This window comes from Fulmarus glacialis, unplaced genomic scaffold (genome assembly GCF_000690835.1).
Source record: "Fulmarus glacialis isolate BGI_N327 unplaced genomic scaffold, ASM69083v1 scaffold24841, whole genome shotgun sequence".
Classification (NCBI taxonomy): Eukaryota; Metazoa; Chordata; class Aves; order Procellariiformes; family Procellariidae; genus Fulmarus; species Fulmarus glacialis.
Window position 1 is genome coordinate 94,891 of NW_009191240.1, and position 15,579 is coordinate 110,469.

General features: G+C 35.8%; 1 protein-coding gene across 1 annotated transcript; it reads right to left on the reverse strand.

Annotated features, from left to right (window-relative positions):
* Positions 1–6,906: 6,906 nt before the first annotated feature.
* On the reverse strand, positions 6,907–12,820 carry LOC104083213 (vitamin D 25-hydroxylase; the record flags this gene model as incomplete). Its single annotated transcript, XM_009586621.1, has 4 exons — positions 6,907–7,082; positions 8,381–8,710; positions 11,708–12,340; positions 12,633–12,820. Coding segments are annotated over 4 exons (1,327 nt in total), but the record flags the coding sequence as incomplete, so codon positions are not given.
* Between the last annotated feature and the right edge of the window lie 2,759 nt (positions 12,821–15,579).

The following is a 15,579-nucleotide window of genomic DNA, read 5'->3' on the forward strand; positions in this document are numbered from 1 at the left end:
ATGGTAGTGTTGGGTTGACGGTTGGACTTCATGATCTTAGAGGTCTTTTCCAACCTTAATGATTCTATGATTCTATGATTTTAAAATTTCTGTAACAGTCCAGGAATAACTATCCTATACCTGATTCTTCATCTAAAGCTGTCCAAAGTATTCACCAAGCAAATCAATTGTCTTGAATGTGTCACTAGCCAATATGTTCTACAGTACATTTCTGTGGTGTATATTCTGGAGATATACTTGAGCCTCCAACTTAACCAAAAACTTTCTAACAGTGCCAGTGTGTCTTCAGGTCTGAAATAATCATTCTGAAATGGAAGCATATTAGCTTGAACATGCTGCTGCCCTTATATGATCACATACTATTTGATCAGCTCATAAATCTGCAGAAGTACCTTGCAGCAATCCAGAATGTATAGCATAAACATATTCTTAGTCATTTTTACAGCTTTATAGGAACACTACCAATTTTTTTACATGCTTCTTCAGTTATAGACAACAGAACAGGACACAGTACTCAAGGAATGCTTGTGCCAGCACCAAATACATATATAGATTCTGTATCTGTTAACGGTTGGACTCGATGATCTTAAAGGTCTTTTCCAACCTAAATGATTTTATGATTCTGTGATTCTACCCTCACTCAATATTCTGTCAACACAAGATCTTTTGGCTGCACAGTTAAAGTTCATGTTTAACTAGCAAGCCACCATGAATCCCAAGCTCTTTCAGAATTACAGCTTTTCAATATAGATTTCCCTCATCCTATGCCTGTTTTCTGTGTCATTGGCTCATAGATATCTGAATTTATATTTGGACACATCCAAAAAGGCCAGAGTCCAGAAGGAAAGACCTTCCTTCTATTGATATTGGATCTGGCCCGCAGGAGGTCAAAAACATACTCTGAGAAATGAATAGATTGTAGTGTGAGTGTATGAAATGAATGTAAATCAACTGAATTATTTTCAGAATTACAGTTTTATAACTTCTGCAACATTACTAGAAAATAGAGTGATCTTGGATTGGAAACTTACCTGCACAATGATGCTTAAGGAGGGATCACCAGAGCAAATGCAGAAATATCCATGACTTTGCCTCAAGCTCTGGTCAAGTCTAGTTACAGGCAAGGAACATTTGGAGAGAGATGCTGAATACCATTGAATAGCGACTGTGCTAAATTCCTGCAGCATAAAGTCAGTGCACGTCAGATCATCCTGTGCAGTAATGTAATACTAGTTATCTACACTGCCTACATTGTGGATGCAGAATTATTCTCCCACTTGGAGTACATCGAAGTTTCCTTTGCAAGAAAACCTGGTGGAGAGGAAAGGGAGACGTGCACATCTGTTCAGCGGTTTTAGATCCAGCAAATATTCATGTCAGTAGGAGGAAGAAAGGGGAATGAGTCCGCAACCACGCAGAATGGTTGTTAATGGTAGGTTGGGTTAATAAGCAGAGAAACTGTGTTAGTGTGATGGCCATTATACAGCAGGTACCAATTACGCTTCTCTTCCCTTGCAGTCTAATCTGTGCAGTTCTGCAAAAGCCTGTATATCTCTAAAGCTAACCCCAGTACCTCACCTTGGACACTACTAGGAGCTGATTTGATATCCTACCTAGACTGTTTGCTTCAACAATCCTTGTTGAACATGATCTGCAAAGAAATGAGCTCACTTTAAGCATCTTCATGCAAAGTCACATAGTTTGTCCTTGGCATGCCGAGTAACTTTGGAGGTTTGGACCGGCCAGTTACACGTTATTTTGAGTGACATGTCTGTTCTCTCAACATACACAGAAACTACATAGGGAGATATTTCTGTCCCTGTGGTGACAGCTATCCTCAACAAAATACCTGAAAATTTACCAGCTGTTGTCCAGCCACCCACAGGCTAAGGATGGCATTGCCATGGATCTCCAGGGCTGTTTAAGCAAGGTCCCTCAGCTAATGCCAGGTCACAGTCCCACATAACCTAAATTATTCTGGGTCTACAGAGAGCATATTCACTTTGCTCTCTTTAAAGATTTCTAGGGCTCCTGGGCACTGCATTTCCCTCTACCCATAATACAGTGGCATGGCCCCATAGCAGAAGGAACTATTGGTTCTGCCCAATGAAAGGGCAATTTTCCTTGCAGGTTCAGTTCATGTTTCCTGCAGTGATACTCAAGCCATGGACAAGGGAGATCACGTCTTCCAGGCATATTTTAGCTCTTAAGTCACTACAGATCCTAAACATGAGCAAGCTTTGCTCCTTTCCAACCCTGATTCTGTACAGAATTAAAAATTACCACAGTTCTATGATACATTTAGTTTAAGGATAAAAGAAGCAAGCTCTTTGTAAATTCCTGTCTGAAATAGCACTTTGGCTGCTAACAGATACAGTGATTTCTGATACTTAGTCTGAAAAATTCTGCCAATTCAATCCAGAAATGTCATCAAAAGAACTGTAATTATTTTTCCAGATAAACCACTCATGCTTCCTAATGATTTGTAAATAATTGCAAAACTTAGAACACATTGTCTTTTTGCTTTCAATCTACTCTTTTCTTCCCTATTTATAATTTTTCTCTTTATTTAACTTTCTCTCATTTTCCAGATGATATGACCAATTCTGTGGACAGTTATTAGTTCCCAGTTAAAACATTACACACTCGACAGTGTGTACATAACATTAAAATACATGCTATATTGTAAACACCAGCTATAACGTTCTCCTTTTCCCCTGTTTCTATTTTATCATTCCCTTATTAAGAGAAATTGAGATCTAAGACATGAGAGATTGTTCACTGAAAAAAGATGTAGCTACATCCTGGCATATAGTCCAAGTTAGCTGAACTATTTCTAGTACGTACTGGCAAACTAACAAAAAAGCATTATTATGATTCTCTAAGTCTTTCTCTCACAACATATTCTGAATATATCACAATAAATCCAAACTATTTACTTTCAGAAAAGCAGTAATTTTTCTTGAACTTTTGTGAAAACTCACTTTGTATAGTTAATTTCTGAAGGCATAAATGAATGAACCTTCCTGCATTTATTAGGTTCACACTAAGCTTATGTTCACCAGTATTACAGAAACTGGTGGAGTCAGGAAATTAAGTGCTAAAGAGTAAGATTTTCTTTGGCATTCTTTGTGTCACGTATGACATGCTTGTAGTGTTCCCTTTTCAGTTTCTGGGGATGCTGGCAAGGTTAACCCAAAAACTTAGTTTAAGGATAGAGTTTTAGAAAGGAGGATTTAAGATACTATGGTGGTACTGACTGCAGCTCTTGCATCAGTGTTAAGAAGGGAATTTCCTGCAGGATAGCAAGATGCGTTGCCCGGGGCCTGGACTTAAGTCTAGGAGTAGATATAGGAATAGACTGTGTCTGAGAAATAGGGCAGAAAGCACCCATTTTCATGGTACAGAAATAGCACGAAAGAGCAAAGGCACAGAACCACTTCTAGAGTTTCTGGTTTAAATCAAGTATACAAAACCAAGATGGAGAAAAGAGATGTAGGAGAAACATACAGAGCTCATAATCTTCCTACTGGTATTACACTGTAGTTGGCTTTGAAGACCTTTGAATGGGATATAGTAAACTAATACTAATAATGGTGAGTTGACTATATTCTCCTCCAATTAGCAGAATTTCTGTGGTTATACTCAGAAAAGACAACTAGTTATTGCTCAAGGAGAAATTAAAATAATTAAGTAAAGAATATAAAATCAAGTCTTAATCCTAAAATTCCTATTCCTTAGGAAAGACTGCTATGCATTTGCAAATACTGAACAGGACCAAAAAATAGTGCAAAGAACATTGCAATAATCTCACAGGAAGGGAAAAAAGCTGAAGTGGATTTTTTCCTGGACAAAGTAGAAAAAAGAATGATTCAAAATGGTACAGGGACCGAGAGCAGCAAAGGCAAGCTGAATATGCATTTTTAGTAGTTTACAGCAAAAAGTTCTTCACTGCCTTTGGGAAAGGCAGTGGAGTTACACAGAAGGTACGTGAAAGTTTCTTGTTGTGGTTATGATACACCTGTATGTGGAAACAGTGCTTCCAGTTCTAAACTATCAGCTTGAATTCAAAGAGCTAACTCTGCAAAAGACAAAAATGAGAAGACTGTAAATACTGGAGGGAATAAAACTTAGGAAAATGGTGAAACCAAGAGTGCAATAAATGGCAAAATCAAGAGTGCAATAAATGGCATTAATATACAGAAACAGAGAGGTTACAACTTAAATTTCAAGAAATCTTTCCATCAGTATCTGGACACATTGTTTTAATCCAAAACATTAGGACATTTAAAGCCAGATAGGAAAGACTTCTGCAAATGGGAACAATCTTACCTCGACAAATTACTAACATCTTTTTTCATAATTATATTCTACAACCAGAAAAAGATATACTGGTTAATGTATCAACCTTTAATCCCCAAACAATGTTAAATAGCGGCCAGCTATGCTAGATATTTCAGCTGTAGAAAACTCTCACCAGGAAATTCTGAATATCTGGCTGGCTGAATATTCTGAATATCTGGATGTTCATTACTAATCAATCTTGATACAATGGAAAAATTCCAGAGGACAGGAAAAAACTATTATTATGTCAGTATTTCAAATTATTAAATTGGATCATTAGGATATTTCTAAGTCAGAGGGAAAATAATGAAAAAGTTGATACAGAATGAAATATGTAAATATAACTAATACTGATACAGATTTATAGAAAAGACAGTTTGTCAAATCTATTTGATTGCTTAAATGAGACCATAAGTTGGCAGATAATGGTAAAAGTTTGGATTGATATTCTGAGGCTTTTAGAAGGCATTTTAATGTAGAAACCAGAACGACATATAATCAATATGGTTCTCATTAAATGGATTAAAGACTAGCCAGGAGTTAGATCTCAAAATACCTCAGCAAAAGGGAATTATCACTGGCCAGCTGCATTCCGAGTGAAGCCCCCGCAAGAACTGGTTCTTGATTTTTTTAATCCTCCCCCCACTTCAATTAGGATTATATGAATCATGTTTTAACCAAAGGATGTCCTAGAGTTCTTGCAACCCAGAAGGCAAGCCTAGATACTAACAAAACTCTGGCTGTCTGATCTAAGAGCACAGGGTGGGGTATAGGAAGAATTACCATGAGTCCAGAACTGTAGCGCTGAACTCTTCTGTTCAGTATTGCTTCATACTGAAGGCACCTAAATTTGGTAGATTCCACAATTTTTACTTAAGCATTTCACAAGCACCCAACATCTACTTATGCAGGTATCCAGAAAAGCCTCAGTCTTGGCTCCTAAGCCCCACCATTTGCCAGTATCTTAGGAGTGGTTTATTCACAGCTTTCATGGTGTGCCCAATGCACAGCAATCAGGCTTACCTCCTCCCTCTCCTTTTTGAATCTTAAATCTTCTCTACAGAAAGGCAGTTACTCAGCAAGAGGAGTAGCCTGCCCACCCTCTTCGGAGCATAAGGAACATGTGTTTGAGATGCTCTTTGTGGGACATGTGGGTCTGACTACCCTCAGACAGAGTAAATAATTTAATCTGGACCTGCTGCATCTTAAGTCAATAGGCTATTATGTAAGTGGACTGGTATTAGCTCTGTTTGATCCTTCTCTTTTGCTATTTCAAAAGAAACTAAGTATTTCTGCTTAGTATAAGCTGAAAACATCAGGTCAGCAGAAAAACACCAATTCCTGCCTTTGAACTTTCCTGCAGCTCCAAGTTGAAGCATGAGCTGTATAAAAAGCAAGGTCTAATATTCAGCCCTGTCCTTAAGTAGCCGCTTGCTCAGTGTGTGTTTTGTTCTGAACCCTATTCTGAGGCCCTACTTCTCCCCACATGGGGTGGGGACTGAACATAGCATATTTAAAGTATCAGGTTCTCCTGTAGGGCCTGCACGCATAAATCTTTATCTACCAATAACCATAAAGCAATAGCTGTCAAGAATAAAAAATGAAGCTGGCAAAAGTCAAGAGTAGCTGTTATGCCTAAAACTTGTGCTTAAAATCCATTTAAAATCTGTTTCTCCCACCCTATTCCACTCCTCCTCCCAGTCTCTTCTCTGGTCAGGCTCATGAGCAGCTTATTTTCTTGACTTGTAGTACAGTTGCATGTGACTCTGGTAACACAAACCCTGTTTTTTTCCAGACTACTTAGGCAGAGATTAATCATTACATAATGCTTTGTGTTGGGAGGCAATGGAGGACATGTGTCTGGAAATGCAATAAACTGGCAGAAAAGATTGCTGTAATTGTCAGGAGTATGGCAACAATTGAACACTTTGTATATGTTACTAAATGAGAAGCAAGCATAAAAGATCTTAAAAGTGAATTCACACAGTTATCTGATTCACTAGAAAATTATGACCAACTGGGAAGACAGGGCAAGGAGAAGGAAGGATTAAAATGCTTTAATGGACAATTTGTTTGTCAAGGCTGGAAAACATAGTTTATTCTGAGTTATAGAAATTTAAATAGATACCTTTAAAACCTTTTTAGCTATGTAAATTTAATGGAGAATTATAGAGAACAGCTTAGCTGGAATAATGTAAATGAGATTTCCACGGATGAATCACAGTATAAACATCTTGAGCCATATTCTCCATGCTTATAAAAATATCCTTTCAAAGTAAAATGGCTTGCTAAGTAATTAAATATTTAAAAGCTGAATCAGAAGTTAGATTCAAAACAGACTTCTGGAGTGAAAACATCAACTTTAAACAAAAGATGTGGGTTTTTTTGTGAAAACCAAGTAAGAAGAAACTATTAACTTGTGCATAAATAGTCAGAAATTATCTGCAAGTCCTTCAAATTTTTGTTCTTCTGACATGAAAACATTTAGAAGTAGAAGGCAAAGTGGGTCCTCAGCTGCAACTTGGAGCATTGTGCTCCACCTGACAATCTAGACCCTTCTCTTCACCGTCTTTCCGCACAGATGAGGTATGGCTGTGGTTGTAATGTCATGCCTAATCTTGGTTTGAGATCTGGAATCACGCCATGAGGAAAACACAGGTGAAATCGTTGTAGTAATGAAGTGAAAAATAAAAACATTTCCATTCGAGCTAGTTGTTCTCCAAGACAATGTCTTCTTCCTGGATTGAAAAGGTTTTGAAAATACTTTAAATGTGTTCAATTACAATTTTCACTCTTATTATGAATAAGAATGGTCAGTTCTGTGTTCTAAGAGGAGCTGTATGAATTTGGTGGTAGTATTCTGTAACAGAGGATAGGTGATAATTTACAGCAAGAAACCAATTTTAAAGAATTTGTTCCTCTCACTACACAAATGCCATTGTAACTAATTCTGTCAAATTTATTTAGATAAGCTATTAGCTACTTTATCTTGTCTTGAAGTGCCAATCTAGACAGAAAATGTTTCAAAAAAAATGATACCATGAATTTCAGCCTTTGTCCCCTACTATTTCTTAATTACATCTACTGCCAGTCATTATTACCTGGCAATTACTGTAACTTGGTAAGTAGAAAGATATGAAACAGGTCCAGACAATGCCTTTAAATATTAGCTCCCATTCCATGTATGACTAGTTACAGGGAGTAAATATGGTTGTGGAAGACACAGATGAATGGATAACAACATCTGAAACTGGTAAGGTCAAACAGGCAAAAAGAAACACAATAGAATACACAATAAAGGTGGACTTCATCAAATCTAACTTCGGGCATTTAGATGTCATGCATCTATTCCAAGGGAATTGTCTTGTCTTGTCTCCTTCTAGTTTTTGGAGAAAGAGTATTCCAGGTAAGTAAACTAAGTCACACTCTACACAAAGCTATGTCTTTCTATGGACTGCAGAGGTAACCCTGGCAGTTAGCTTATACGGAACACCTAATTTTTTAGGTTGATAATCATATGGAAGGTAAATTATCCACTCTTATAGGCATCAAAAGACAAATCCATAATGATTTTGGACCGCCAGAATATTTCCTCAGGACAGAATACAGTGCTACATGCCAACCTCCAAGCTAGTTCTGAATAAAATCTGCAATTTCTGGTGCTGATCTAAGTGCTGAAATTTGAAAGCTGGTTGTATAAATCACCTGTATGTAATGACTTTAGCAGCAAATGACTATTAATTGTGAAATTAATAACACTTATGTACTGCAATGATATGAAATGTATAGACTCCTCAGATAACAAGATATTGTGCTGTCTTTTCTGTTTAGATATAATAATGAGCTCATCTATATAAAAGATGTGCTAAAATGTGTTATGTCCAGAGTACATTATATTGAATATCTTTAAAATAGCTGTTTCATCAGAACTATGGATATTTTATATCATTCTGTTCATTCCTGATTTATTGCCATCACTTATATGTTCTACATCTCTAGATTTATGAAAAGGAACAGTGGAAGGAATCACTCTTACCTAGTGAAAAAGGAATAAATGCATCTTTCTTGACAAACTGCCCGCTGCTGTCCAAAAATCTCTCAGGAAAAAACACTTCTGGATTGCTCCAGTATTTTTCATCAAAATGAACGGAGTAGAGGTTTGTAATGACTGTAGTGCCTTCAGGAATAGAGTAACCACGCACAACAGTATCTTTGGAAGTTGCATGAAAAATACCTAGTGGAACTATATTACAGAATCTTAGAACTTCATGTAGAACAGCCTCAGTGTATGGCATTTTGCATTTCTCTTCTAAGGCAGGCATTTTGTTTGGGCCGATGACTAAATCGATTTCTTTTTGAACTTGCCCTGTTAGGAACAGGAATAAAAGCTGATGTTTACTGTGCAATAGCCTTTATTTTTTAATTTAAGATAAAAAATATATACTTTTGAAAGGATACTGAAACATGAAATATCTTATATAAAATATAGTAGCTTATAAGCTTTTAAATTTAGACTGTATAGTCCTTATCCTGCTAGTAGGAATTATTACTAGCATATATACCAGTAATCTTCATTTCAAAAGTAATTATTCTCAGTAGAATTGTGTTTTAACATACTTTGCTTGTGTGTATTTTTATTTCTGGAGTTCTTCACAACTAAAGAAACAAGCAAAAGACTGCAAAGGTAAAGTACATTAAATACTTGAGTGAACACAGATAACACTGAAATCAGCTACTTGAACTTTCCCTTGTCTGATTCTGCTATGATTCTATAGAGTTGTCACAATGTAAAATCATTCACTCTTAAACTGAAAATGCCTGATACAACACACTGAGAGTTAAGAGGGACAGGAGTCTGAATTTAACTGAAAAGGAACAAATTCAATCACTGGTTTTTTTTAAGCTGTTTTTAAAATTAAGTTCACAGGTTATTTAAATAATCTCAAAGGCATTCAAATTACCTCTTCTTTTTCCTGATACACTTTCTTTGTTGAAACTGCCAGACAGCTCCTAACTAAAACAAAGTTGGACTTTTACAATTCATGTGGAACCAATAATGAAAATCTGGGCAATGGCAGAAAAATTCTACCAGAATCACCAGGTTTTTCAACCTGAAGTGACAATGTTTCACATCAAAATAAAGAGGTGAAAAGCAGCTTAGTGAAAGTACATTCTGTGATGTAGTGGTATATCGGTGTATATTGTAATACTTGGACAGAGAAAGTCTAAATAAATTGAAGGTAACAGTAATTTTTATTTTTATCCAGATGAATTGATTTTGAATCCAAATTCAGAAACTCATTATATCACAAGATCTGAGATCAGAAAATTATTTTAGGTGAGTGGTCTCTACAAAATCAGCCAATGCAAAGGAGACACAAAACTACAAAGTTTTCTTGATCTTTATTTAAAACCAGTATCTTGGTCAGATCTTAATAGAGAAGGAATAAAGATGTTCTTGTTTTAAGATATGAATATTGTTTGTGAGCCAGGACACACGGATCAGAAACTTTGATTTAAGTGGACCTTTTTGCATTTAGGCTTTTTATATAATATAAAGCATAAATATATCCTATTGACTAATTATGGCACTTAATATATTTTTAACTAAAATATGGACAATGTATATATGCATGCTAAAACTTAAAAAATCAGACTCTATTTGTTTCATTTTATTAAATGTTTTTCTTTTTTTGGTAGATTTTCTTATTATACTGTGTAAAGCACATAGATGAATCAGTGGAACTCAGAAGCATAAAAGCAACATTTAATTTCTTTAAACAAATTTTTAAAAAATTTGTTTTAAATCATCTGAAGTGTGCTGACTGGTTAAAAATAGCAATCGCAGTTTTAAGCTTTAAGTTATTAGCTGTACTTAGTGAGCTGAAGCTACACATTTCTTTTAAGTATGTCCCTCAAAGTTTTTAAAATTAACAACTCAAATCCTGTTAGATCTTGCTTTTAATCCTAGGCTAGAAGAAAGTTTTCCTATTTTTTAATCTTTAATCAATTTTCTCATGTTCAATTAATTAATCAACTAACTAAAACAGTTCAGTAAATGAAAATAAGAAAATATGTAAGAAGTTGTGGCTCTCAGGAGATATTTGAGCGAACTTTGGTTCTGCTTGCTTCGCCAGATATTTTAACCAGCTCAGTGAATATGGGACTTAAAAAAATTATAATAGCAGCAACAAAAGAGCTTTGACATTAAATTCTTTATTTAATCTGAATGATTTTCACTGTTTATAGCATGTCAGGCCTTGACATACATTATCATCAATTTTAATTTTCATTTTTTTCAAGTAAAGCTGTATTTACCTTAAATGTAAATATAAAATTTGATCTCTGATTTTAAAATAATAATTGCTTTTTGTCCACCTAACTTAAATAAAAAATTACTCTAGCTGAGAAAATCAGAAGTTATAGAGTCATGCACCTACTACCATAAGAAGAAAATGTAATCTTTCACACATAAAGAGATCTGGTTCCTATGCAGAACTTCAGATTTCAGGAGCCTTATAGCTACAGGTAGTGTTGTTATCCCCATTCTGAAATGATGATAATGGTGAAATTGATGTTAGAGCAATATTCTTTGGTCAAAGTATCAGTAGTAACTTTACAAGTTATCTAGGCTGCTCTTTCTCCGAATACTGAAAGTCCCTAGTTGAACTAAGCACTGCTAAGGTTTTGATAGGAAAAGCAAAGTGGAGGCAGTGAAACAAGAAACATGACTGTTCACTTCTAAAATCCAAACTTCTGCACAAAATGTCTTGTCTGACATTCAAACTTCTATTGCTGTCTTACTTCAGAATGACCGTAACATATTTTTATTTTTAAATGCTATCTTTGTTCTTCCAAAAGTATAAATATATACGTCTATAATACGTAAGTCTCTCGTGAATTGAGGCACTTAAGAATAAAAAGAAATTTTACCTAAACTGTTAACCACAACCTAATTTACATTTTTGCTGATGTTTTTACATTTTTAATTTATCCATTTCATATTTAATTTTATTTGTTTATTATTTATTAGCTACATAGATTAGTACATCTGCCAACCAATATTATGCATCACAACACTAAACTTAAATATATTAGAAATATTAAAGCTTCATAAAAATGTATTCACAAAATAATATGCTAAAACTTTATCATTATACTTGACTTTTGATATCTTCTTCATCTGCATATAAAATAAGCTTTTCACATCTGTCCATAGTATATTTGGTAAATGATACAATAGAATCATATATACAAACCTTCCTTTTTGGTTACGATTATGGATCACTGCACCACTTTGAAAAAGCATTTTAAATTTCCAATAGGAAAGTGTATCAGTTCCTCAAAATGTCAAAGTTCTTACCTTGAATGTTTGGATAAAGAGCCATAAATAACAGTGCCCATCTTAAAACATTTGTTGTGGTTTCTGTCCCAGCTATGATGAGTTCTCCAACAGAGAAAATTAAGTTTTCTCTTGAATATGTAGATTCTGGATCATTTTCATTGCCATCCATCTCATCTAAATATGCATCTACAAAATGTCGAGGTGACTGAGGCTTCCTATTTTCAGAGACACGTTCAATAAGCTCATGAAGAAAGTCATAGACTTCAGCTGCATTTTTAAACAGCTGCTGGTGTTTCCCAAATGGCAAAATACCAATCCAAGGAAAAGCATTATATAAAAATACAGAAGCACTAGCAGCTAATTCAATATTTTCACTAAAAATCTCAATCATGTGCTGAAATTCAGTATCTTCGTATGTAAAACGTTCTCCAAAAATAATCAAATTAGTAATGTTTGAAACAGCATTTGTTATCAAGTGTTTAATATCAAATGGTCTGCCTTTGTATGTATCAATGGCATCAAGAAGAAACATAGATTCTTGTGAAATTTTGTGTTCAAAGGACCTTTGACCATATCCAAAAATTCGAAAGGTATTTACAGCTAATTTGCGATGTTCTGTCCATCCTCTGCCATATTTACTGTTCAGTAAGCCTGAAAAAATATTTTGACACAGTATTTTATGCAAGGCTTTATTTTTCCCCCATGAGATAATAAAATTATTTAACAAGACAAAAAACGAGACAAAAAAATTACACACATCTGGCTATGGAACATAGTCCAAGAGTGACAATCCTTTCCAAACAATATCTTTAAAGAAGCATCAAGTATTTTATGAAAGAAGATAAAGAAGTAGAGAAAACGGCTAAAGCAAATGTTTCATGTGATCACAAACCCATCTATTGGACAAAAACTACATTTTTATATTAAAGACATTAGCACTCACCTCCCATGTTTGTCAGCTTCTTAAACAAGGGAAGAGACGGTCTATCTGCAAAAATTTCGCTTTGATGAACAAGGCATTCTTTTACTGCATCATAGCCATTCAGTACAATAGCAGATATACCTCCAAGATCAAGACTGAAGATCTTTGGGGAAAAAAAACAATAAAAATTGTAAAATGCTATTACAAATCTTAAGAACAAATAATGAAAACAAGTAAAAACAAGTCATGAAAAAGTGAAACAACACTAAACATCAATGCAAAATACAGACTTGAATGAACTTCAGTAGTGTATACAGGTAACCAGAGGTGATACAACTGTGGCATTACACAGTAGAGTCTGTTGTGAGCCAATTTACTCTGTCAAAGTAAATTAGCTCACACTACATTCTGTGCTTTGCTGTGCACCTGAAGTGACCAGCTCTCCAAAGTAAGGAACGGGGATGTTTTCATATAGTCATTTTAAAAATGTGAATTTGGTACAACAATGCATATTTTTCAGAAAAAAATGTGCTGTCCCCTAACATTAGTACATATTAGTACAAGTATATACTTATAAGCGTATAATATAACATTATTAGATACAAGGTATAGTTTTTATATAAGAACTAGAAATAAAGTACATCTATTGTCTACTTTCCTAATTTGCTGAGACTATTTCCACAGGAGGGAGGAAAGCTTTACTACTGTATCTGCTCCTTCTCCCTGCCTGAGTAAACGTAAATTCCAATAGCTTAATGTGGTTAAGGGTACTATGACTGAAGCTACAAATTCATATCGCAAAGACTTCCAACATGTCACTTAGTAATGACAGACACAGAAGTGGTGTCAGTTGTGAAAACAACCAAGCTGCACCCAGTCCTTTCTACCTCCGAAACTGGACACCAGCTTACTTTGCACAGGCTCCCACAGAACCATCAGATGACAGAAGTAAGAGCCATGATGACAGCCAACAAATGACAGCATAGCCCAGCTAGTCCCATCTCCTGTTTCCAGAAGTGGTTAGCACTAGATGCTTTGGAGAAAGATGCAATACATCCTGCAGAAGGCACATACAGGATAAACAAAATGAAAATCTTAACCTAAGTTTTAAAAATTAAAACTGAGGCTAAACTCAAGATTGAAATCCTATATCCCTTTCCATACTTTTCTTAGCATTACAAATCTGTATTTTTACCTATACAAATCTCTACTTTTTCCTTCATCTTAGAGCTGTTAACCTCCACAACATGAAATAATGTTAGCCTAATTATACGTTCTGTGACAACTGGGTTGTCACCAAAAGGCTTGTCAAGCACTGGAACAGGCTGCCCAGGGAAGTGGTTGAGTCACCATCCCTGGAGGTATTTAAAAGACACGGAGATGTGGCACTTAAGGACATGGTTTAGTGGTGGACTTGGCAGTGTTAGGTTAATGGTTGGACTCGATAGTCTTAAGGGTCTTTTCCAACCTAAATGATTCTATGATTCTATGACCATTTTGTTTTAGAAACTTGATTATTTTTACTGTTTATAATGGCTCTTCTTTTTTATGTGACAAGAAGACACTCCCAATATATTTCTACAAATCATTTGTGAGTTTTGTATACTTTCATCATAGCTTATTTTTCTTCCTATGTCATACATAATTTAAAAAAAAAAATCCTTTCATTGTACTTTTCCAGAGCCCCCCAAATCCTGATATGCCATCTTGAAGTTCCCTCAAATTCTGCAGGATCCTTTCCAGGATACAGCATTCCAGGCAAGTAGAAAGCTTAGTCTATTTGATGACACATTTTCCTTCCTATTTCCATTCTATTTGTCCTAATATTTTGCTTGAAACACATTTACTTTTTCCTATTGCCAAGATAAATGAAACAAAAGATAATCCTATCCTTTTGTTTCTGCCATTTAGCACACTTTTAATCAGTGTACTTTGCTTCGCTTCTCAGTCATGACAAGACTCTGACTATCCTGTTTCTGCTGTAGCTTTCAAAAATGATCTGGACAAAAGCTTTTGACAGACTTAAGTTCTAGCAACAGTTTTATTTGTTTGTTAGGGGTCTTATATTTAAACACTTCTACCAGTTTGAAGGATGTGATTTTCTAGACAAACCATTGTTTGTGGTACACAAAGCTCAGTCCTTCACAGACTTCCAGTGATAATCCTGCTAAGTAAAACACCACAGGTGTTATAAATAGTCTGGAGAAGTACAGGCACGCCGAATGGCTGTGCGCACTGACTGGCCAGTTGCTACCAAAACGTACACCTGTGTTTGTGTTTATGTATGTATACACATACACACTTACAAATGCTAACACCTGCCTGCCTTTCTCTGCTAGATCTAGTTTGGGTTTAACTTTTATGAAGCTTGTGAGAATAGATTGGTTGCTTGAAACTGGCTGATGAAAAGAAACACCTGATGTATAAGAAAGTATGAAAAAAAAAGAAAAAATCCATTCGTATGTAATTATACTAATTGACTGTAAGTAAGTATTCCAAATATCCCACTGAAGATACTTTGAAGCAACGTGTTTTCAGTGAAAATGTTGCGTTATCCAACTGCCTGTTATTTGGTTGTTGTAATTTTGTTAATTTTACGCCCTTATGGCACGCCCAAGAATTGTGGATATGAAACAAGCGCGTTATTTCCATTTGCAGCAAGACACCAATTTAAGCATTGTACCAAAAAAACAAAACAAAAGCAGAGCCAGGCACGCAGACGGCTCCTCTCCGCCTCTACCGACCTACCCAGGGAGCTCTGGCACAAAAGAGGTGAAAAACTCTTCTGCTCCGCCACTGCTCTGTCCCGGCTCCCACGGGAAGGGTGGAGCGCAGCACCGGTTTTGCCAGAGCCTTGTGCTCCGGGCCCCGCTACCGACCGGGTACCAGGCCCTTTCCCCTGCTCCCGTTAGACGGCGGGGGTGCTCCGCCCACGATGCCGCTGCCTCCTCCCCGGGGCGGCATAACC